The following is a 23,759-nucleotide window of genomic DNA, read 5'->3' as shown; positions in this document are numbered from 1 at the left end:
ATATCTGGAACTCTGGATCGGCAGTTCCTTCCGAACCGTCAACCCTGCAAAGTGACCCGCGATTCGAAAATTAAGGTTCCACACGATTTAGTTCGGGTTAATGTCACTCCAAGCCGATGTTGTCGCTAAAATTTAGGACCAGGAACAGTCCGTCGCAGAAAACGTCCCTGAGGTGGGGCGATTGCTGCCCGAAACCTTCCGCGCTCGTCGTTTCCACCTAGGTGGCTGCCTGGGGGAATTCGGTAAGGGATGAGTATAATATTCAGCAAAACAATCGATCTTGCCCAACCTTAATCGTTATATATTGCTACTTAAGTGTCTGTTCTACATATTTGTTGGCCCAATAGAAACAAGCACATATTACAGATAAATCGATGGATGGACACATTTTCTGTGGGGTCGCGTCCCTAATGAACCTATGGCGACAAATCGCTTCAATTAAGCCCATATGACTTCCATCGGATTTAATTTACAATGGTAATCGCTTATTATGTTGCACCTCATATTTCCAAAGTCGATGTTTGTGTATATTTACTATAAATTCAAATCAATAGCTCGCTGGTAAGCCATTATCATCATATCTAAGGCAAACATCGTTTGATTGGAATGAATGTCGATTATGTACTCATTTTACTTAAATCGATATTCCTGTTTCTTAATGCATGGGAGTTATAAATCTTTATTGAAACAAAACTTATGGACATTAGCAGTTTTGTAAGCACAAGTAGTTGACCTACCTACCCTTGGTATTTAAAATAAGATCTACAGTTACTTTGCGGCAGTTGGCAAAGTCCGTTCTTGGAAATGAAAAAAATATTATTCTCAATACGATCGCAACAAAAACTCAACATTCGGAGTTGCAAGAATGTGACCGGAGTTGGACAGTCAGTAATATACTGACTTGTGCACGAGACTGAACGCGACTGGAAAAGGTCACCAAAGAGAAGTAAGACAAAAAAAGACATTGTAATAAGACTACAATTTAAAAAGAACTATTAAAGATATATTGAAAAATGAGCTACTTGAGATTGTAAACTTGAAATATGACCTAATTCTTTACCTAGCTACCTTGCAAGTCACCATTTTGAAACAGACTCTAATTTTGGATGTGTTAGTTCGGTCGAGAGAGTAACAAACATCTCAGAATTATTCTAATTAACTACAGGTGCTGCCATATTTTACCAATATTAATATGGGGAAAGGAGAAACTATCTATTTTTAACTTAATGCAAAAAGAATAGTCGCTAAATCCACACTCCACATTTTGATTAAATTAAAATCTCCTCAGGAAAAAACAGGGAATACAGACGCAGTGTTAGGAATGAGGCAACAGAGAGTGGCCGCTGTTGTCTCGTCTCGAAGGCGACGAATAGTAATATTGACAAAAAAAAAACTAACAAACCTATCACTATAATAGCATTATCATTTTTACATCCATCAAAGTATTCTTTGCGAATGGTACTAGGAGCATAGTAAAACAGTTTACAAGCTGCTTCTAGGACTATATTTTTTGATCACATGAAGCATTGAACATTTTTCAAAGAAACCGACGCAGGAGGAATGGACAAGTTTTATGTAAGGTAGCATAGAACATGTTTTTAAAGGTTGGTTCGACCTAAAATCGGAATTCGAATGCTTTTCAATTTTGAGCGAAAGTTTCATTACAATCCGCAGGAGCGTGATGAAAATAAAACATACAATTTTTTAAACTCATTCTTGAGTAAGTTCTCAGGCTTCCATTTTGGACCAGTAAATTATTTATATAATGTTTTTTAAACCTTTTAGGTATTGTACTGTCAACAAATATTTTTTTTACGAAAAATGGTAGCCTTGCGATTGTCAAAATTCTGTTCCTACGACAACCAAAACCTCCGCCAAGGTAAAAATCGGACTCTGACTAAAGTATGATTTTACACACTATCATTAGGCCGGAAAGCGATGAAGAAAGAAGAGTAGCATTTTGTTTTCAAATGGGGATAGGGAATAGGGATTTCTAAAAAAATATTTGTTTTACTGAAAAGTGTTCACTCACAACACTCAACAACGAACCAAATGTTCAAAACTGTCGGTATTGGAGCCAAGACAATGAATATCGTTTTGTTCATACTCAAACCAATATCCTCAAAAAATAAATGTTATAGTAGGAATCAGATTGTTGGGTCATTTTTTATGGACTATGCCCTCGAGGCAGAAACCTATTTGGACTTACACAAAATGAAATTGAACCCGCACTAGAAGAAGTTGTTCGCTAAGATTAGGAGATCTGGTACCAGGTCGATGGTTGTCCCGCCCATAATTTTCGTATGGTTAGGCAGTATTTGGGAAATACTTTTAACGGGAATATTATTTGTCTCAGGAGCCGAATCCTTTGAAAATGTTAACCAGTTACACAACGCAACTTCCTTCGAATGTGACAGGATTTCACAATATCAACTAAGCAGTGTTAGAAAGGAATTTTATGTTCCCTTGGCATATTGTTTAATTGATAATGGAGGGTTGTTTCAATATTTACTTTAAAAAATAAAAATTCTTCGTAGCAATGTTTTGTACCAATATTTTTATTATAATTATTAATTATTTTTAATAAAAAACTTGAGGGACAAATTCCTTGTTGCTTAAACCATCATTTAAATGAAATTCATTCCCAGAACGCTTTAAGGGACGAGGAGGTCTTAAGAACCGAGTATGAGTTTGATCTTTATGTCGTTATTGTAAACCAACCTTTATTTGATATGTTATTGTATAGCTTAACGTCGTCAAGTTTTGGAATTAGCGTCATGGAAAATATTCGCTGGTGTTTATTGTACTGACCTTTTGGAATTTGATTGGCTTATTAAAAGTTATTCAAACTCAGCACTGAGTTAGTCATCATCATAATCATTTGGGCACCAAAAAATTTACATGTAATTATTTCCATGTTCCGTTCGGGAATGCATCGGCAATACATACCTGTATCCTATTTTATACTATTTGTCAACTAGGGAACTTAGGTTTGCAAAGCAGCTTTGGAAAAACATGTTAACATGTGAATGGGTCAAATCTAGTTTTGTTGAATGTCCAGTATTTCTGAAAATTTCATCGTGACATTACTGTAAATGATTCGCTCTGATTAATAGAGGCATATAATAATGTAAGTCAAACTCATCACAAAATTTCGGGTTTACCGAAACTAGCGAAAGATTACATAATTAGAAAAAGAGAAAAATGAAAGAAAATCAGCAGTTAATTTATTAGTTATTATTTTTTGTGCTATATCTAATAAAATTAATATGTAGACGAGTTGTTTTGGTTGTTTATTGTTCTATAATATTGCAACCATTATACGGTTTCATAAATAGGCAAAAATATTATTTCACATGATACAGATACAAAACATACCTGGCAAATCTCTTTGACGAATATTTTATCAATATAGGAGAAAAAATGGCTGCTAAAACAAAGTTGTTGAATGTTTTTAACTCAATGTTACAGTAAACGAGGTTACAAAACACATAAATACGTTGAAAAACAAAAAACTTACAATTTTTCCACTTACATAATCCTACATGTTTTATAATTGAAATAATATTTGAGTCTGAGAATGTCCCCTATTAGTTTAAAACCTATCACCCCTACACGGTAAAATTTTTTCTTAGATCAAAGCAAATTGCTTTGTAGTAAAACAATTTGTGCTTTCCTATTCACCAAGAGAATATTTTCTTGAGTGTATCAATCTAAGACACCTTTTCCTCTAAAAGGAAAATATTTGCTCATTCAAAACAAAACCATTTGATTCTTATTCCAAGACAAAATAATTTTCTTGATCAAAAATGAAATAATGAAAATTTCCACAGTTTTCTTTCAAGACCATATACTATTTTAGAGCAAATGGAAGTGTTTTTCGAGATAAAACAAACCTATACCTGAATTATTTTGTTTCAAGACAAATCTATTCTTCGAATGAAAAATTATACTCCCTTAAATCAAAATAAACGGAAATTTATATTATTTTCTTCTAAGGTATTTTTTTTCTTAAACATATGTACAGTGTGTCCCAAAAGTCAACGATAATACTGAAAAGGCTGACGGAAAAAATCATAAGCATCAAGAAAAACATAAAATGGCATTAGTAAAAAATCGATGGTTTTCGATATTGCCACTTTAATTGAATTCATTAAAATTGTAAACTTGTATCAGATTTTCGAGTGTCACATCTAAAAAAATGGCACTTTACATTCTTAGTTATTTCAGTTTAAAACCGCGGATATTTCATTGATCATATATATTAAGCAGGATGTAGATCGGGTCCCGATAATTATAGACCAATTAGTGTAATACCGAATGTAAGCAAAATATTTGAACAGTGTCTCTGAGACTATTCATAAATATATAGTTTTTCTATAAATTATATATATATATATATATATATATATATATATATATATATATATATATATATATATATATATATATATATGATGACACTATATTCCGGGATATCATCCGTTCGCTCGTTGAACTCCGACTGGAATCCTGCATCCGACTGGAATCCTGCAAATCCTGCATCCGACTGGAATCCTGCAGACGTTTCGCCAAAATCTCACTTGGCATCTTCAATGCTCGCGCTCCGAAAACACTTCGAACACAGTGTTCGAAGTGTTTTCGGAGCGCGAGCATTGAAGATGCCAAGTGAGATTTTGGCGAAACGTCTGCAGGATTCCAGTCGGATGCAGGATTTGCAGGATTCCAGTCGGATGCAGGATTCCAGTCGGAGTTCAACGAGCGAACGGATGATATCCCGGAATATAGTGTCATCATATTTTTCCATCCGTGAATCAATACGTGAGAATATATATATATATATATATATATATATATATATATATATATATTCTCACGTATCGATTCAGGGATGGAAAAATGTGATGACACTATATTCCGGGATATCATCCGTTCGCTTGTTGAACTCCGACTGGAATCCTGCAAACCCTGCATCCGACTGGAATCCTGCAGACGTTTCGCCAAAATCTCACTTGGCATCTTCAAGGCTCGCGCTCCAGTGTTCGAAGTGTTTTCGGAGCGCGAGCATTGAAGATGCCAAGTGAGATTCTGGCGAAACGTCTGCAGGATTCCAGTCGGATGCAGGGTTTGCAGGATACCAGTCGGATGCAGGATTCCAGTCGGAGTTCAACGAGCGAACGGATGATATCCCGGAATATAGTGTCATCATATATATATATATATATATATATATATATATATATATATATATATATATATATATATATATATATATATATATATATATATATATATATATATATATATATATATATATATATATATATATATTGACACTTTGCTATATAATATTTGGGAGTGATTGTTTATGAAAATCTTAAATCGGGAAACCTATGTTCTATGTTTGGCAAAAACATCAGATCATTATTGCATAAATTTTATACATTACGAGAACTTCTTTCCGACAAACTATTACACCGATTAATTTATTTTTAGTTTATTTTAATACTTTAACTTTAATTTAGATTTAATTATTACAAATTGCTAATTTGATCAATTAATTAATTACATTTGGGTTTTTTAAACCTACATGTGTAGGTCGAATAGATTTTTATTGTAATGTTGTAATTTAGCTATTTTTAGCTCTAGCTTATGCTTTGAATTTATTATGATAAAACTGTTATACTGCAAAGCAAATCATTCGATTCGAATTAGATTTAGGAATAAAGATTATAAACTGTCGAAATACTGTGGACAACTTGTACAGGGATATATTTCTTATTTTCTAATGCACCGATTTTTATGAAAATTTCAACAACCTTATGAATACGCTGTGTTAAATTAAACAACCATTAACCAGAATTGCAATATTTTACATAAGGTCCGCTTAAACATTGCAAAAAAGGACGGAGATTATGTCTTGAATCGAACGCTTTATAAATAAATGATTCTATCGATCGATAACCTGCCAAGGTACGCTACTGACGTATCAAGGGCGTTTAAAGCATTCCGCCTCGCGTGACCCGAAACATTATTTGCCTCTTTGTGTAAAAAGAATATGAAGGGGATGATTGATTAATAATTCGAAAATGTAATAACACATAATAAATTAAACTTAGCTGAAGTTGATAGTTATGGGAGCTGCTCGATTACCTACATCCTCAATACTTAATTGCCATATAAAATATTATCATGTGTATGACATTCTTAATCAACGGTGCAGCAGAATCTTCCAACAGAATAGGAGAAGAAAATATTTTGTAGAAAATTGGAGGTCAAAATATGATCTGAAAATATAAAAATTATCTACGAATATATACAAATATATTTTTATAGCCTTTTATTATTTCTTTGTACTTCAACTCCATACTTCATCTGACTACTTGGACTAAAATTTACAAATGAAGTTGTACTCTAAATAGTAGATTTTTTTAAATAATAATATCTACTAAAATGAATCTATTTTCATATTATTCTTACTTCTACATAAGTTTTTATGTACTCGATCTTGGAATAATTAATATCTCAAAGATTTGCCCGTCAACTGACCCTCTTTTACAGATCGTTCTCTTATAACGTCCATAAGCTGTACGATAGTGTTCTGAAAGAATTAAAATTCTTAACGTTAAACTTATTTAAATGTCTCTATGGAAAGTACCTTCTCGAGATTGCGCAGAGCGGAATTTGTTCAATGTTTTTTTTTTCTTTGTTATGTTTTTTTTATTTATTTTTTGTTTTTCCTTATATATATATTTTTTATTTCCCAACTATTGAAAACTTTTCAATTTTTTGATTTTTGAGCCCTACATGTTAAATTTTCGTTTGTCTTACACTAAAAACAGGGAAAAACATTTTTTTGTGACTTAAAGTTTGTTTTTCTAGAAACTAGAACAATTTTTCATCTTTTCTGCAAAAAAATTACTAGATTTTGCTTTTTTTAATAGTTTTTACTTTAAGTTATCGTAAAAATCGTTTTTTTTTAAATATCAGTGTAATAGCCAATAAATGTAAAATAACAAGATTGCTTTCGAAAAATATTCGCTAGGCTGGGCAAGTTCGTCGCAAGTAGCGCGAATCAGCTTTTTATTTTAAAAAGTATATAAAGTGTCCTTCACATCTCGTCAAACTTCAAAGTTAAGGCAAACTTCGGTGAATATTAAAATATGTACTTGTAAATGCAATTCAAAATTATTTTTTTTCAAATATATCGCGCCCCCTGTATTATAGACGAAACCTTAAACTCGCTCTCGACACAGTTTACGATACTGTCTATTTCAAATTATCACATCTTTAAAAGTTTTTCACTTACCGCCAATAATTCACTCACAAAAGCGGAAATTTCTAGGATCTATTAGAATTTCTTGGCCACAAATGACATACCCTGTACATAATTCCAACAATGTTCGAAATTGAGGCTATAGACCTGGATCTCCTTAGTTTCAAGTTTTTGCAATAGAGTAAACAGTTTTCAAGAAACTACTGGTTTCCTGAAACCACGCAGTACGTGGTAATAGTAAATGACGTCATCGCGTCTAGATTGAAGGCGAGAAATGGTGATTTTCATTTGGATTTTTTCAAATATCTTGAACAGCGTATGTGATAGACGAAAATTGTAAATACAAAAATTGTAGCCCTTGATATGGCCTATAACACTGTTTGAACGGATTAGCTATTTTTTATACGAATTTTGATTTACAGTTAAGAATCTACTCTCTAAAATAATAATTTTCTGGGTCTTTTAGATTTTTGTCCATAACTAAAACACCTTGCATATAATCGAAAAAATGTGTTAAGCAAAAGTGATCCACCCAGGTATTACGGTTGTAAAATTTTTCCGATCGGATGAATGGTTTTGGAGGAAACGATGGTTTTCTGCATGCCAAAATAACCACAAAAAAAATCAAAAATAAAAAAAATACTTCACGTTATTTTCTTGCTCCCAATTTAAAGAGTCTAAATGCGGGTCCAGACTTCTACTTCTCTCCCAAGTCTGAAGTCGGTAGCGGCACTTATTATGTTTTTTAATTTTGCACGGAATACAAAAGTTTTAGCTGTTTATATGGGCTATATCGTTATGTAAAGGAAACTGATATCTAAAACTTAGATTTAAAATTATTGCCAATTTTTAATAATAGGGAGACCCATTTTTCATTTTTTTCGAATTTGAGGCACACCTTGTATATTTTTGAAAAATTGTCAAGAATAAAAGTATATTCAGCCGTATCGTGTGAGTCTTCTAGTTCAAGAATTTTTTCAGTTTTGTAAACGGTTTTTGAAAAATGACCTTTTTTGTAGACCCTTGCAAGCGCAATTTTTAATTTTTTAAAATACTTCCCGACCCCCAGCTCCCCCATTTTCAACAGGTTCCGTCACAGGACAAAAACTGCATATATGTGTTAATTATGTAATTATTTCTTACAAGCCTATGTATCTCGTGAAGGGTTAAAAACCAAAAGAAGAGAACGGAGAACGAAGAATGAACAAACAGACAAAAAAAAATTTTTTTTCGACGCTGATCATTTCTGTACCAATGGCGATCCCATGGGTCCTACCGGTACTGGGAAATAAAATTTTATACGAGCGTAGATACTTTCGAAAAAGTTGATTTTTCTAAGTTAACAAGAAATAAATGTCTAAAAATGAATATTTCTCATAGTTCGTTTATGTTCGTATCATATTCTCGTTGTACTGCCCTTGATCACGCCATTCAAAGTCCATCACATCTTGGTGAAAACGTGTTCCTTGTTCCTCGAAATAGGCACCCATGTTATCGTTTAAATGAGAATGTAACATATGAAGTTTATGAGATAATGATATATTCTGCAGCCCATAGTTTTAAAGCTTTGAAGCAGCTTTTCAATCAATTGTTTATAATTGTCAACTCTACGATTTTTAAGAAAGCCGTTAACTACTGCTTTAAACTCTTCCAGGCTTGTTTTTCATAAGCACTAAGAAGCTTGCTCAAGTCATCTTTTTTCATTATTTGTTTCATTTCTGTTCCAACGAAAATACCCCTGTAACTTTAACTTCAACTTCAAGCTTTGGAATTCAGATTCAGAGCTTTCACAAATTGCTTCATGAAGCATAATTTGATAATGCACTGAATCTGCTCTGCTATCCCATAAGGAAAGTCGACAAGGGTATTTTGCATATCCACCTTGCATTCCTATCAGAAAACTCACCATTTTAAAATCACCGATCACTGACCGCTGATATTCTATGTATTTTAACTTTTCTTTCAACAATACAGAATGCGCTAGAGGAAGAATAGGCAATTCATTTCCGTTGTGAAGAAGAACTGCTTTTAAACTTTAAACATAAAAAACTTTTATAGCGCTTTCTTTCGTTCCATTTCTTTAGTCGTGAACCTAGAATTTCCGCTTTACTCTTGGATAGGTTCAAGTCTCAGACTAAATCACTGAATTCACTTGGACTGATAAAAGTTGGCCCAAAACTTTGGGATTTTGTCTTGAATTCACTGCCATCAATGTTGGTTAGTGGTATGCCGGATTATGTTGAATTTTGTGACTCTTGAACTTCATTGCTATCTGAACGTGATGGCACAGGAAACTTTTTTATCATATGGTATCGGAGCTGAAGGAAGATCAGGATACAAAATTTTTTCAGCATTTTCACCAGACCGACCCTTACTTGGATTAACGATAGGAAAATAACAGTCATAGACGTGATAGCTAGCTTCCCTCCAAAGAATCAACCCCGCAAACTTCATACGTCGGTTTTCTCTTCTATACCAAGCTAACACAATTAAGACTATTGTGATTTAATTTGGTCGACATTATTAATTTTAATCCTCATTACAGATTTTTAGGTTGAAATAAATCAAAATGAATTAACATCATATTTACACTGTCTTCGTGCCATTTTCTAACTGAATAATACACAAATACAGCTGACATAGACCAGTTACTACTTACTTTGATGCTACTTACTAATAATAGCACAGTTTATTTTCGGGTCAATTAAAGTGCTGCCATCTTTGGCTTATAAAATGAAGTATACTTATCCACCCAATTTCAATGTTTTTCAAAATCTAAAATCGGAATTTACGCATGAGAACAGAAACCCAAACAATTTTTTTTGTTTACCGATATTATTATTATTATTTCTATAATAATAATCATGAATAATATTATGTTTATTAATTAATAAGCTATCTGTAATGTAACGTCGTGTGACACTAGTTCAGGAGCGACTGGACGTGTGCAGGTCTTAAAAACGGAAACACAGAAAACTGTTACTGCAATTTATCTGAACTTGGCGATATAAGCTTAAGTTGTCCACCCTGTTTGGCAATTTCTTGTTTGCTCCAAGACGAAGTTTGAGTTTTTTATATTAGTCGTGAATGCCGGTAAGCATTCAATAAATATCGTTGCTTTTAATTTTAATTTCTTCATCGTGAATATACGTAAAGTACTTTACGAGCTACGCACCAAATTAACAATCACTCATTAGTAAAATTAAATACCATTATTCCTTACGTGAACTTTCCTCCTTTGTTTCAGTCACGAGGTGGTAACAACACACCAAAATGATCAACATAGCCGGCGTAATATCGATCATCCTATTTTACATCTTGATTTTGGGCGTCGGCATTTGGGCGGCCAGGAAAAAAGAAGCCGGCAATGATTCCGAAGAGGAGGTCATGCTCGCGGGAAGAAACATCGGCTTGTTCGTTGGAATATTTACAATGACAGGTAAAGTATGAGCATGGTATAAGAAATAAACATTGTTGCCAATTATGAAAAAAAAAATGGCGGGTTCAGCTTTTAAGGGTTGTTTTAAACCAGACGTGCATAGTGTGCTACATTATCTTAAAGAGAAAAAAGATACGAATTATGTGGGACCGATATAAGATACCAAGTTTGGACTATATCTCCAAAGGTTTTGTCTAAAAAAAATGTTATTTACCGCACTCGATTTTGTGTAAAAATAACTATCTATTTATATTATTTATACTTTTTTTACTGTCAAACAGAAATATTATTTCACCCCGTATCTCGGGAATGCAACAAGGTAGCATTCTGTTTGCCTCATTCAACCTCTGATAATCACCGGAATGTAACATATATTTAAAAATTTAGGGTTATATTCCCTAGAAATCAGCACTTTAAGCTATTCCAGAGGTATGGGCTAATTTGCTTAGTTTAAATAGAGCAGTCAAAGTTTTTCTATTACTGAATTATGTGTATTGTTTTAATTGAGTATTTTTCTTCATAGAGAAAGAAATGTTAAGTTAACATTACTTTTAATTATTAAAAATGGAAAAATTGGTTAGAAATGGTTATTAAATAATTCTGTTTTAAAATTTGAATTTGTTTATTATGTGTCGGTTTAATTGATAGGAACTGCTGAAAACTCAAACATAATTTTACAAATATTTTACAAATTTCACGTATTTGTGTTGCATTTCAAACAAAAAATAAGTCAATCGACATCACGACATTAATAAACTGATTTTTTAAAAAGAAACTTTTTTGTATTTTTATCAAAATATGCTAAAATAAAAAAAGTAAAATTCTGACTCATTTACAGGCCAAATATGCTTTTCCCGTGTTAAGTGTGACTTCACAATGCAAAAGTATTAAATTTACAACATTTTTGTGATTTTCTCAAAACAAATGTTAATTTGCACCCTAAACCGTCTGTGGTTTTTTTCGAGTTTGGAAGTGGCTACTAATTAATAATTAGTATAAAGTTTTTGTTATCATTATGTACCAAATATTGGTGTGACTAATTAATATATTTATATATAGCGTAATGTTTTTCTAAAAACCGCCGGGAATGTGAGCGATTTAGCCTTTCTGGCAGGAAAAATAATCCAATAGGGTAATTTCCAACATTCTGAAGTAAAAATTTACCGAAAAAGCTTGATGTTTAAATTCTACAACTGCATCGAGGTTTTCATAGGCCTAAATATGACTATTGTGAAAATTTCTTATTGCATTTCTGCAAAAGTTAGCTTCATCTGTAAATATTTCTCGGTCCAATAAGGGATAATGCGCAATTTTGTCGAAGATGTGTGAGGTATACAGAATATTTGCAGTTTTTATAGTACTAAGTCCAGGATTTACATCAAAATAATTGCAGTACAGTACAGTTTCAGTTCTCAAAAACCTGCTTCAGTAAACAATCTCTGTACATTTGAAAATGTTCGCCTATCTGGAATGACTCTATTAGGAAAGCGCTATTCCGACACATTGCCATCAGTCAAAGCATACATAAAATGCGTATCTGCTAACTCCTCATTAGTAAACTCGACCATTCTTTTTTAAAATAGCAGTGCTTGGATATTTTAAACACCAAATCAATAAGACGCCAAAAACTGAATTTGAAAATTGATGTAAAACTACTATCAAACAACCGTGTTGATAATAAAATTAATAATTGTTACATATGCAGCTTACTACAATGATAAGAAATAATTATAAAGATTTTCTAAAATGCACTTTCTAGTTTACGTACTTCGTATTCGTACTTCAATTTTTAATGTATTTTAATAAGAAAAGATATTTATTATTATATTATTATTATTAAGTAAGAAAAAATAATGATATTTGTCTGCATGCCGTCATATTAACGATACTGTTATGGGCATGCAGAAAAGAGGTTTTTATTTTAAGAAAAATCAGTGTCTGTCAAAATAGACAGTTGAATTTGTCAAAGGAACTTCCACAGGCTACTGTAATACTTTTTATAATACTTCATTCTGTTGGCTTCTTCAGAGCTTGATTAAATCTGGCTCGCATTTTACTCTGTACTTGTTTTTATATTGTTTTAGGGGGCGGACGTAAGTGAGGGCCATAAATATCGTCTCAAATGACTGATTCCCATATTGGTAACAGATAAAGACCCGAGTCGCGGTTAAGATTGTTGGGTTGCTTAAAGATTTCTATAAACTCCCGGATTTTTCGTCGGTAGAAGAATTGATTACATGCAAGAATTTTAGTTTTATTTAAGAAAGTTTTATGTCCGGTTTAGTGATTGTGTTCGCAACTGCCGATGAGTTTATTTGTCTTAGTCCAAAAGGCTCTTTCATGTTCTTTGACCTTAGTTGACATTTTTCGTTCTGTCTCTCCAATGTATTCTTTGTCGTATATGCATGGAATGCTGTAAACTCCTGGCATCTCAAATCGAATTTTGTCTTTGACGGACCGAAGATGTTGAGAGATTTTCCGGCAAGTGGTAAATCTTGTTTTGACGTTATACTTCTTTAAAACGTTTGATATGTGGTCAATGATGTTCCTTACGGAAGGACAACAATGGCAAGTGTGAGATTCCTTTGGGCTTCATTGCTATTGGGAGGTTGTGTTATTTTGTTGTTTTGCCTCATGATCAGGAGTCCCTAGTAGATTTTTTTATACTCTATTCAGCCTAACACACGTTTTACCACTGAAAAAGAAACTAATAACAACCTCCCATTCTTAGATCTTCTTATCAATAGACAATCAGGTCGAACATTGGGTTATTGTGTTTACAGATAACCTACGCACACAGACCGAAACCTTAATGGATTTTCACATCACCATCCGGCCCAAAAACATCAGTTATCAACTCTCTTGTTTACAGAGCCGTATAACTATCTCAGCCCGAGTCATTGAACCCAAAATTAAATCACCTGACCTCTACTCTTCTCTCTAATAAATTCCACATTAAAGATATTAAGCGTTCCATCACAAAATACCCTTCACCACAACATTCCAATAGCAATGAAACCGAAAGCAATCCTACACTTGGCATTGTGTTGTTGTATAACGTCAAAATCAGATTTACTACTTGTCCAAAAATCTCTCAACATTTTCGATCTGCCAAAGACCAAATTTCGTTTGAGATACCAGAAATTTGCAGCATGCCATGCACAAACTGCAAAGAATGTTTTGGAGAGACCGGACGAAAAACATCAACTAGGATCACAGAACATGAAAGAGTCTTAAGACTAAGGCGAATAAACTCATCAGCAGTTGCCGAACACAATCACAAAACCGGACATAAAAAATGGTATTCGTTAAAACTAAAATTCTAGCATGTAATCAATTCTTCTAGAAACGAAAAATCCGAGAGTCTATAGAAATCTATAAACAACCTAACAACGTTAACCGCGACTCAGCTCTTTACCTGTCACCCATATAGGAATCAGTCATCCAAGACGGTGTTTATGGCCCACATTCAGCTCCGCCCCCTTTAAACATTATAAAAGCAGATACAGAGTAAAATGCGAGCCAGTTTCAGTAAACCCCTGAAGAAGCCACTAAGCGCTAAATTTCATTGAAATATCTAAATTGGCATTAAAAAAATATATTTTATTTTCAAAAACATTACTACCCTGTATCTCAACAGTTAAGACGTTTGGGACACATGTTCATTTGAACTTTTGTTTTTAAAATGTACCCAAAAATAGCTCTCTTAATTTTTGTCATTCAGATTGTAGCCGTTCTCTCATTTCAGCTACGTGGGTGGGAGGCGGCTACATCAATGGTACCGCCGAGGCGGTCTACACGTCGGGTTTGATTTGGTGCCAGGCACCTTTCGGCTACTCCTTGAGTCTGGTCTTCGGCGGCATTTTCTTCGCGAACAAGATGCGCCAGCAAGGATACATCACCATGCTAGACCCTTTGCAAGACAGTTTCGGCGAAAGAATGGGTGGCTTGCTTTTCCTCCCCGCACTTTGTGGCGAGGTGTTCTGGGCGGCTGGAATATTGGCAGCTCTGGGGGCGACACTCAGCGTCATTATCGATATGGATCATCGTACCAGCGTGATCTTCAGCGCTTGCATAGCCGTGTTCTACACGCTATTCGGGGGTCTATACGCCGTAGCTTATACGGACGTCATCCAGCTGTTCTGCATTTTCATTGGCCTATGGATGTGCATACCGTTTGCCTGGACCAACGAGCACGTCCAATCGCTGTCCTCCATGGACGTCGACTGGATCGGGAAAGTGGAGACTGTCGATCTGTTTTCCTATATCGATTACGGTCTCCTGCTGATCTTTGGAGGTATACCGTGGCAGGTGTACTTTCAAAGGGTGTTGTCCAGTAAATCCGCGGACAGAGCTCAGGTTCTCAGCTACGTAGCTGCTTTTGGTTGCGTGCTGATGGCGATACCGCCAGTTCTCATCGGTGCTATAGCTAAAGGAACAGGTGAGTCTATACCGCGCTGTGGACCAGGAACTACTTACTAAACTTGTAACTCTGTTTCAGCTTGGAACGAAACCGGCTACAAAGGACCGTTCCCGTTGTCATCGGATGAAACCGGAATGATACTGCCTATGGTGTTGCAGTATCTGACGCCCCAGTTCGTGTCGTTCTTCGGTCTGGGTGCTGTGTCGGCCGCCGTGATGTCCTCGGCTGACTCCAGCATATTATCTGCCAGTTCCATGTTCGCCCGGAACGTCTACAAGTTGATATTTAGGCAGAAAGCTTCGGAAATGGAAATCGTTTGGGTGATGAGAGTGTCGATTTTGATAGTGGGGTTTTTAGCGACGGTCATGGCGCTTACTATACCGTCTATCTACGGGTTATGGTAAGTTTCAATTCTTATGTTTCATCAAACCAGAGGATCTTATTGTAACAATAGTTTTGCTTTGCTTTCTTTCTTTGCTGACAGATGGTGATTCGTTTAGAATACCAGTTGCTCCGGGCGTGACGAAAATGAAAATGAACATCATTTCAAATTAATTATTGGTGTTCTGCACACCGAAGGGTCATGTGCAGTATCATATATTTTGAAAAGCAAAAAACTAATACGTATACACCGTGTCCCACTTAAGAATCCTTGTAAAACCTTTGTTTATTGTTCGATTTTGAGTTATTCTTGGTCGATGGGGTTATTTAGCAACAGGGAGAGAGGAAAAAAAAGGTACTATTAGTGATTTTTATAACAAATTACCAACAAGTTCGTATTGAGGAGTACTTATAACCTAACTATACCGTTTTCTAGCATTTTTCAATAGCAGGTATTTGAAATATCGTTTACATCCCGTTTAGTCCATGGTATATGAAAGAAAACATTTCAGTGCCTTTAAGTAAGATCTATAAGACAAAAGTGGAGCAGTGGTTAATAAGCGAGGCGCTAGAGATATTTGGAACACACTGTATTCGAGCTTCATAGAAAGAAGTATACTTAGGTTTTAGGTAGTCCCGAATAAGAACATAATAGAACTTTTTACAAAGCTTCTGGATTCCTCCTGCGTCGGTTTTTGCTGAATCGAAATTGCTGACGTTTTGCCAATCATCTGAAGTCAGTCAAGCTCTGAAAAAGCCAACAGGATGATTGGCGAAACGTCAGCAATTTCGACTCAGCAAAAACTGACGCAGGAGGAATCCAGAAGCTTTGTAAAAAGTGTTACAGTAGCCTGTCGAAGTTTGGTATAAAATAAATTGGTATAGTTGCGTTTTAAGTACTCCTGAATGAGAATCTGTTATTTTTTAAAATAACCCCAATAGTACTTCACTCTTCTCTCTCTTTTTCTGTTGTTAAATAGTTACAGTTTGTCATGACTTTAGGCAGGAGCAAGAAGGAAAAAAAATAAAATTGGAAAGTAAATTGGGATTTACAGTCGGGTCAGTTCTTGTAGGTCACACTGCATACCAAACGTATAAGGGGAAAGATGAGAAAAATTTAAAGAGATTTTGGATTTATTTAATTTTTACTCCGGTTTAGGAAAAGAAAACACCATTGTGTATTGCAAAATTTGGGAATTGCTAGACCAAGACCTTGGAAATGGGGGATTTATGCAATTCTCATAGTACCTCTGCAAAATATTCCAAAGTTCTTTAATTCCCTTGCCTTATCTATTTATTAAATAACCACTGCAGGACCCTTCAATAGGTCAATAGAAAATTCCTCTTTAAATTTGCTACCCTTCCAAACTAACGCATTTACAATTACATAATATAAGATGAGATCAGATACCCTACAAATATCTTCAATTAGCAGGGTGTTTTTTTTACTAATATTATGAATTCTACGAATATTGCTAAATGGGAAGAGATACAGAAAAACCAAAGAGATGGCTTCCATTTTCATTTTTAGATCGAATCTACTCCATAGATTAGATTTAAAGAGTTAAGTTCGTTCTCAAAATTTAGCGATTTCTGTTGTCTCTTATTACTTCATCATTTATGGAAATTAAATAAACATCAGGTACAAAAAGGTTACAAATTCTAGATGCAATCCAGCGGCTTACTTAATAATATTAACTCGTTTTTAATATCATGCATTTTACATCATACTTTTCGAAAAATAAAACTGTCATTCAATTCGGCCGTTACACATTCTTCCAAAAGTTTTATACTACTTTTAACTTTGAAGTTTCGTATAAACCCAAACCCTCTGATGAGGATTTATGTTTTATCGTAAAGTAATATTGATTGTTGCAATTAAAAATTTCTTCGCAAGATATAAGAGCCTCTTCCGGTCCATATTTTATCTTGTAAAAATATAAATATCAATTATAAAAGTCTAAACGACACTTTCCATTTTCAAGAATTCAGTTTGCAATTAAACTTTTTTTTTTTTAAAACCTTATGCTTATCTTTGTCAATTTTGCCGTTGGCTACATTCGGATCAGCAACAATAGGAGTATGTCAATTTCATCCCCTTTCTCAATTCTTTTTAAATTATCTTTAAATATTTCCCATTCTCGTTGCCATCGTTACCGATTAACTTTGTTTTTAATGCTCTCGACATAACCGCTCAAACACGCTCAACATTCATAGTTTTGATTAGCAGTATTGATTTTCGACACTTTAAAAATATAGCAAAAGAAAAAGAGGTGATATTTTAATTGTTTTCGAAAAGCCGCATGGAGTGTGTGGATTGCATGTTTTAAGATTCCCAGATATAAATCGTCCAAGGTTGATTTTGATAAATCGAAAATTCAAACACCATATTATTTCAAAATACGACTTTGAATTCTACTTAAAACCATTGTATTTCATGATTTTTTTGTCTGCATAGAAAAATGGTAGCACAAAAACAACTTTTTGGAGAATTACCCTGTGACTTCCAAATAAGTATTCACTCAACCATCACATTCAGTCTTTGTACAAAGTCCGTTATTCTATAATTCGGTCCCCAGTTTTAAGTACATGATTCTTCAAACCTCCGCGCATCTGCACATAGCTATGTCTTTTGTGGCTTCTTAATCTTCACAGCACAACCGAGACACCAAAAGAATTTTCAGATTTGATCTGTGCGCGAGTTTCCTCTACTATCCAGGATTTGAATTCCTTGCTGCCTGACTGTCCGAAAATATATTAATTGTTTTCCACACCAGTTACTTCCTTTCCAGCATCCCTGCATAGATTTCAATCACCTATATTTCAGCTTAGAGTATGTTCGGGTCTGTGCCAAGATCATTGCTTCAGTTAATCTACCGCCCATAAATGTAAACCCACCTCCGTTTTGGGTCCGCCAGTGTACCAACGATGTCCTGCCTCCTACTATATAGCATTTGTATAATAAATAAACTTATTGAGTTTGTTTCACGAGGACTGGTACACTACGAATCACCCATGCAGGTGTCATAGCCGTTATTAACTACTTATCATCTATCTCACTCTATCACCATCATCTTCCCATGGCGTAGCATCTTTAAATATAGATTGAATTATTTTGAGTTATTAAATATGCATATTGGAGTCATCAATTTAGCAATAATGTCCCGTTCTGAAAGTCAGTCTTATACTGAGGCCACTCATCCCTACTTGCCAGGTTCACTTCATAGGTGTAGTCTGTCATTACTATCTTAGACATCATGTTTAATGGCATCCCCAGAAAGTCCAACGGTTTCTTCAGAGTCATTCTTAAAAGTCACAGATATATATGAAGATTGTGTAGCTCCAGTAGGGTTTCCGTAGCCATTGTAGGCGCTGGGCTAATCGTTGATATTCCTGCACTAGCAGACCACAGAGGCGTACTTGAACATCTTTAATGGCCATTATATCCCCAGGTTTTTGTCACAAACCCTCTGGCATGTCCATCGCTTTATACCATCTTCTCTAAAAGAGGGTTATAGTTGAACGTTTTATCTAAAGTAACTCCTCGGCTGAGCAGTTCATAGTTTCAGCCAGTGTAGAAGGCGACACCAAATTATTCAGTATTCTGGTATTAGTACCATTTGTACATATTATGCGAGGTTGCTTGGAGTTCAGTAGACACCATATTTTCACATTTACCGCTTACTATGGCTAACTCAATCACTAAAGAAGAGAATGGGGGCTCACATCTCATTTTTCTGTATCTCTTCCTATTTAGCATACACACTACAATATCATTGAAAAACCAAACCACACAGTTCACGCTTTTTCTCCTATTTAGGTCCATGTGTTCCGATTTAGTATACGTGATCCTCTTCCCCCAACTGCTAATGGTGGTCCATTTCAAAAATCATTGCAATACCTACGGCAGTTTGGCTGCCTACATCATAGCGTTCCTGGTTAGGATAGCGGGAGGCGAACCGCTAATGTTTTTGCCCGCCCTTATTCATTTTCCGGGGTACGACGTCGAAACCGACACTCAAAAGTTCCCGTTCAGAACTATGGCGATGCTGATGTCGTTGATCACGTTGGTGTTGGTCTCCTGGGGATCGAAACACGTGTTCGAAACTGGCAAGCTGGCTCCTGGTTACGACATATTCCGTTGCGTTGTAAATATACCGGAAGACGTGCAAAGGGTGGGCGAACCCGCCGAGGAGGGGGAACAAATGTCCGTGATGGCGTCTGGGGCGATGGGCAAGCTTTACGGGGCGGCCACCCTCGTGGGCAAAGACGAGAGGAATGGTAGGATTAATCCGGCGCTTGAAGCTGACGATGACATACCCGCTTCGGAAGTGGATCGACTCAGAAGCTCAGTATCTTCGAGCAGTGGCGGCGGAAATAGGGCTTCTAATATTAACCCGACAGATAGCTATCAAACCAAATTGTAGATAACGGCAGTTGCATATTCAGGGGGGTTAGTAGTGCACGGATCGCTAAGGGTGTGTGTAATTTTGTCGGTGGTGCGTCTCATATAAGCAAATTTTGGGTTTGGGCTATTGATAATGATACCCCCATAGTACCAAGTCAAACTAGGTGACGTACAGAGTGAGTAAATTAATGCAATTCCTTTCAATGCCTAGATAGCAACTGCTATGAATCTACATCTTTCGGCATCTGTTTCTTAAAACAACTACGGCTGCGATTAAGATAACAGAATGAATCTCTCTGGTGGTTAAATGACAACAATTCAAACTCAATACTCATGTTATAGTGACATCACATTAAGAAATTTTTTATTTGTATTATTTGTGATTTTGATTAAAAAACAAATTATGCCATTTTCTGCTAACATAAGCCTTTTGCAGATAAAATGATAAGTCCCAAAAATGTGATAGAAATTTATTACTAAAATATTGAACTGTTAAAAGATATCAATTATTATAACCATTTCGTTAAACTGCATCCAATAAAAAAACTGAAAAGAACGGTCTACTCAGAAGGATAATCAGCTACTTAGGATTAACGACCTTAGTTTCCAGTTACCGAGACGAAGTTATATCTGAATGTTCCACTCATGGGAGGTTGGAATAAACCAGATAGAGTTATGTCCGGTTTATGAGCATTTCAAAAATTTTAAGTAGAGTGGTAAAAAAATGCAGCCATTGGAAAAAATTCTTACAGTCATGGTCGAAATATATTAACCTCTGCTGTGGATTTTCCAAATGGGCAATTAAATGCTGTTGATTTCACAGAAAGAATCCATAAAGCATTCTAAGGAAATGAATGCATGAAATGTGGAAAAGCCAACAAAGAATTGCTTATAGTCATAGCTGTTCTCTTCAATACAAATTTGTATGGCATGCTACTACCCTCGTCTTATAAACTGAAAGAAATTTACAAGTAAACAACAGTGCCAAACTGCGGAAGCTACTCCTTGCTTGTTTCAATGTTGCTATATCTCCAAGCACTATACCTTCAACTCCTCTAATGTAGACAATACAAGTTTGGTAAGTGAGCAAAATAGGACATCAAATCTAAAATATTTTGCAAGTGCAATTTTCTCGCTGTTCGTCACCGTTTGACTTCACTTCACTAATTGCTGGCTTTTACCGATTTAGTTACCTATCTGCCAAAACTTATGTGAAACGCATCTTGAAACAACATCTTTTATTTTCATCTCAACGAACTGCAATAACAACGAATAGTCTAAAGAACACAGGAAAATAAAATTTTAAATTTTATACTCTACTATCAATGACTTCCCCATCTGATATACATGTGTATAGTATAAACGAATTCATTGATTTGTGACAACATGTAATATATGTAATTTCGCAGGGTGCTTTTTGGCATTCAAAATTAATTTTTATAGGTTCCATAATAATATTCAATATTTGTTTTAAAAAATGTATTTACTTTATAGGCGTATCTTTTTTTTTGTTAATTATGCAGCTCGATGGGGATTACAATAATAAAAATGTTAATCAATATTTTCTATAAAACTAATTTAATGCGGTTTTCAGAACATTTCATTGAGTTTTTTTAAAAGCATTGGGAAGGTTATATAGAACATAAACTGTACGATTAAATATAAATATTTAAACTTATTCTTAAACATAAGGGCCCAATGCTGAGCAAATGTTTCGAAATTGTCGATCTTATTTTAAATTTGAATCAATCCATATGTCTTATTTCTGTACTTCCGTAATTTGGTAATTTTGCAATTGGGGAGCATTTCTAGTAGATTACGCTCTTCTTACCCCGCCCAGAGTGCGTCCCGCTATACTTGGGTTTCAAATTCGGCCCTCACCAATGTTGAAGTGTTGAAGTTATGTTTAATACTTACGGAAATAGGGCCAGCCATGGTCTAATATATAATGGCGAGAGTCAAACTTGAAATATCCGGTATAGTATACCAGTGTATCCCGCTCCAAATTGGACATCTTGTATATAAGGTGTACATTCGTTATATGTAAATATTTCAGTTAGATTATTTGATTCTGATAAGATATTAGGAAGTTTGTTACTAAAATAAGAGTTTATTGAAAGCGGTTTTGGAAAATTTCTCTTAATGTTGAGGTTGCGGTTTACGGAAAATGGGTGAGAAAAATTCGGAAAAGTTGAATTATTATGGTTAAACAATTGAATGTTTCTCGATGTCAATAATTAAATGTTTCCTCTTTCCCGAAGTGAGAAACTTTGGAGTAGAGTTTCGTACGTCTATTTAAATGTTATTTCTTTATAATGACGATTAAACGTGGATGACGACGGGGGCACAATTCCATACATATCAGAGAAAAAGACTATAAATTATCGTAACATATCAGTTTACATATCAATGTTAAATCTGACTAAGATCGTTTCTCGCATTATTTGTTGGTGTTTGTAAACGTAGAAACGGGTGTTTTATTTTTGATATTTGGCGTGACGCGCAAACGTATAAAGAGCAATTAATAGTATCCTTTGAGGTAAATTATATCGTTGAATTTAGAGAGCTTTTAAGTCGGTTTAGTCCAGTGGCTTCGTATACTAGTGATAATTTTATTTCCAAATGCAAACGGTATTGTTAGGAAATCACTGTTGCAATTCCGGATATTAGGAAATATAGGGTCTTTAGGTTTTGGCGAAGCTGAATCGCTTGTTTTGTTATACAAACAAACCGCAGTGAGGACATTTAGTCAATAGGTTGCTACCTAATCAGAGTTTTTAAAAAGTATGTAAGTTCGGTCTAAATCCTTCCTAAATTCATATTTGGAACACAGCTAAAGTTTTATATATTTTAAGGAAATGTAAAAGCCGAATGTTATATATATACAATTTTGGAGAGTGCTGTAACTAATTTGCTCGATGATGGTACTTTTAAAATTATACCTTCACTCTGGTTAATTCCTTAATACGTCATCAAATTATAGTAGTAATAATTAATAACCACTTCTCTGTGTTCTACTTTACCTGATAAGTTTTCGGGCACTACGGGCACTTGCAAATACTTTGAAACTAAAAGTGACAATTTTCGTGGAACAAAAAAATGGTTTAACTTCGCAAAAAGCACAAGACTCTATCTTTGGTAATAACCGAGATACCGTACTCATACATATCAATACCGCCATCCTACTTGTAACCAATCATATCCGGATAATGCCGATGTAAAATAAAACGTTAGTGTATAGAAATAAAAAATGAAGAGTATATTTCGTATGTTACGTATGTTTGAGAAAAGACATTATAGACTGTTGCGAGATCTTTTAGAATTTTGCTGTAATATAATGTATCTCAATGTAAAAAATCTAGAATTTTAGATGACTTATTGTTGTGAAAATTATACGATGAATCCTTAACAATATTCTTTCAATTTGTCCCATCAATCCCGTATCTCCTGGAATGTGTTTTTTACCGTTTGGATAGGTAAGTTCTTTCGGACTCAGGTATTAATCCTACCTGAACAAGACTTACGAAGTTCTCGTATAGGGAACTAAGAAATCCAACAGCAGCGTTCCCAAATTCAGTTCAATGTTTGTTCAAATATGCACAGTGCGATGCCCATAGCCCTAAAATGCCAAATTTAGTGTTTTTACTGCTTTTCATTCATTTATGTAGGTTCAAACTCTATAATGCTTTGCATAAAGGGCTAAAAAAATTGTTGAAATAAAATAAACTGTGATTACGAGTTCTATTAGGTGTCTAAAGTGGATGAAAATGAGAATATTTAAAAGGACATTTGCATAACGCTCATAAATTCCCAGCTAAGTTTATCTGATCCT

The 23,759-nt window shown here is 34.7% G+C and overlaps 1 protein-coding gene across 1 annotated transcript; it reads left to right on the top strand.

The window, feature by feature from the left end:
- The first annotated feature begins 35 nt into the window (after positions 1-35).
- LOC132702022 (high-affinity choline transporter 1) lies at positions 36-23,339 on the top strand. The gene is made up of 5 exons (XM_060670421.1): positions 36-242; positions 10,524-10,715; positions 14,464-15,156; positions 15,217-15,538; positions 19,340-23,339. The coding sequence occupies exons 2-5, from the start codon at positions 10,550-10,552 to the stop codon at positions 19,944-19,946; spliced, it is 1,788 nt and encodes a 595-aa protein (XP_060526404.1). The 5' UTR covers positions 36-242; positions 10,524-10,549; the 3' UTR covers positions 19,947-23,339.
- Positions 23,340-23,759: the final 420 nt, after the last annotated feature.

The sequence above is a fragment of the Cylas formicarius genome, unplaced genomic scaffold, assembly GCF_029955315.1.
Source record: "Cylas formicarius isolate icCylForm1 unplaced genomic scaffold, icCylForm1.1 PGA_scaffold_5__7_contigs__length_24384050, whole genome shotgun sequence".
Classification (NCBI taxonomy): Eukaryota; Metazoa; Arthropoda; class Insecta; order Coleoptera; family Brentidae; genus Cylas; species Cylas formicarius.
This window is presented reverse-complemented; position numbering and strand designations above follow the sequence as displayed.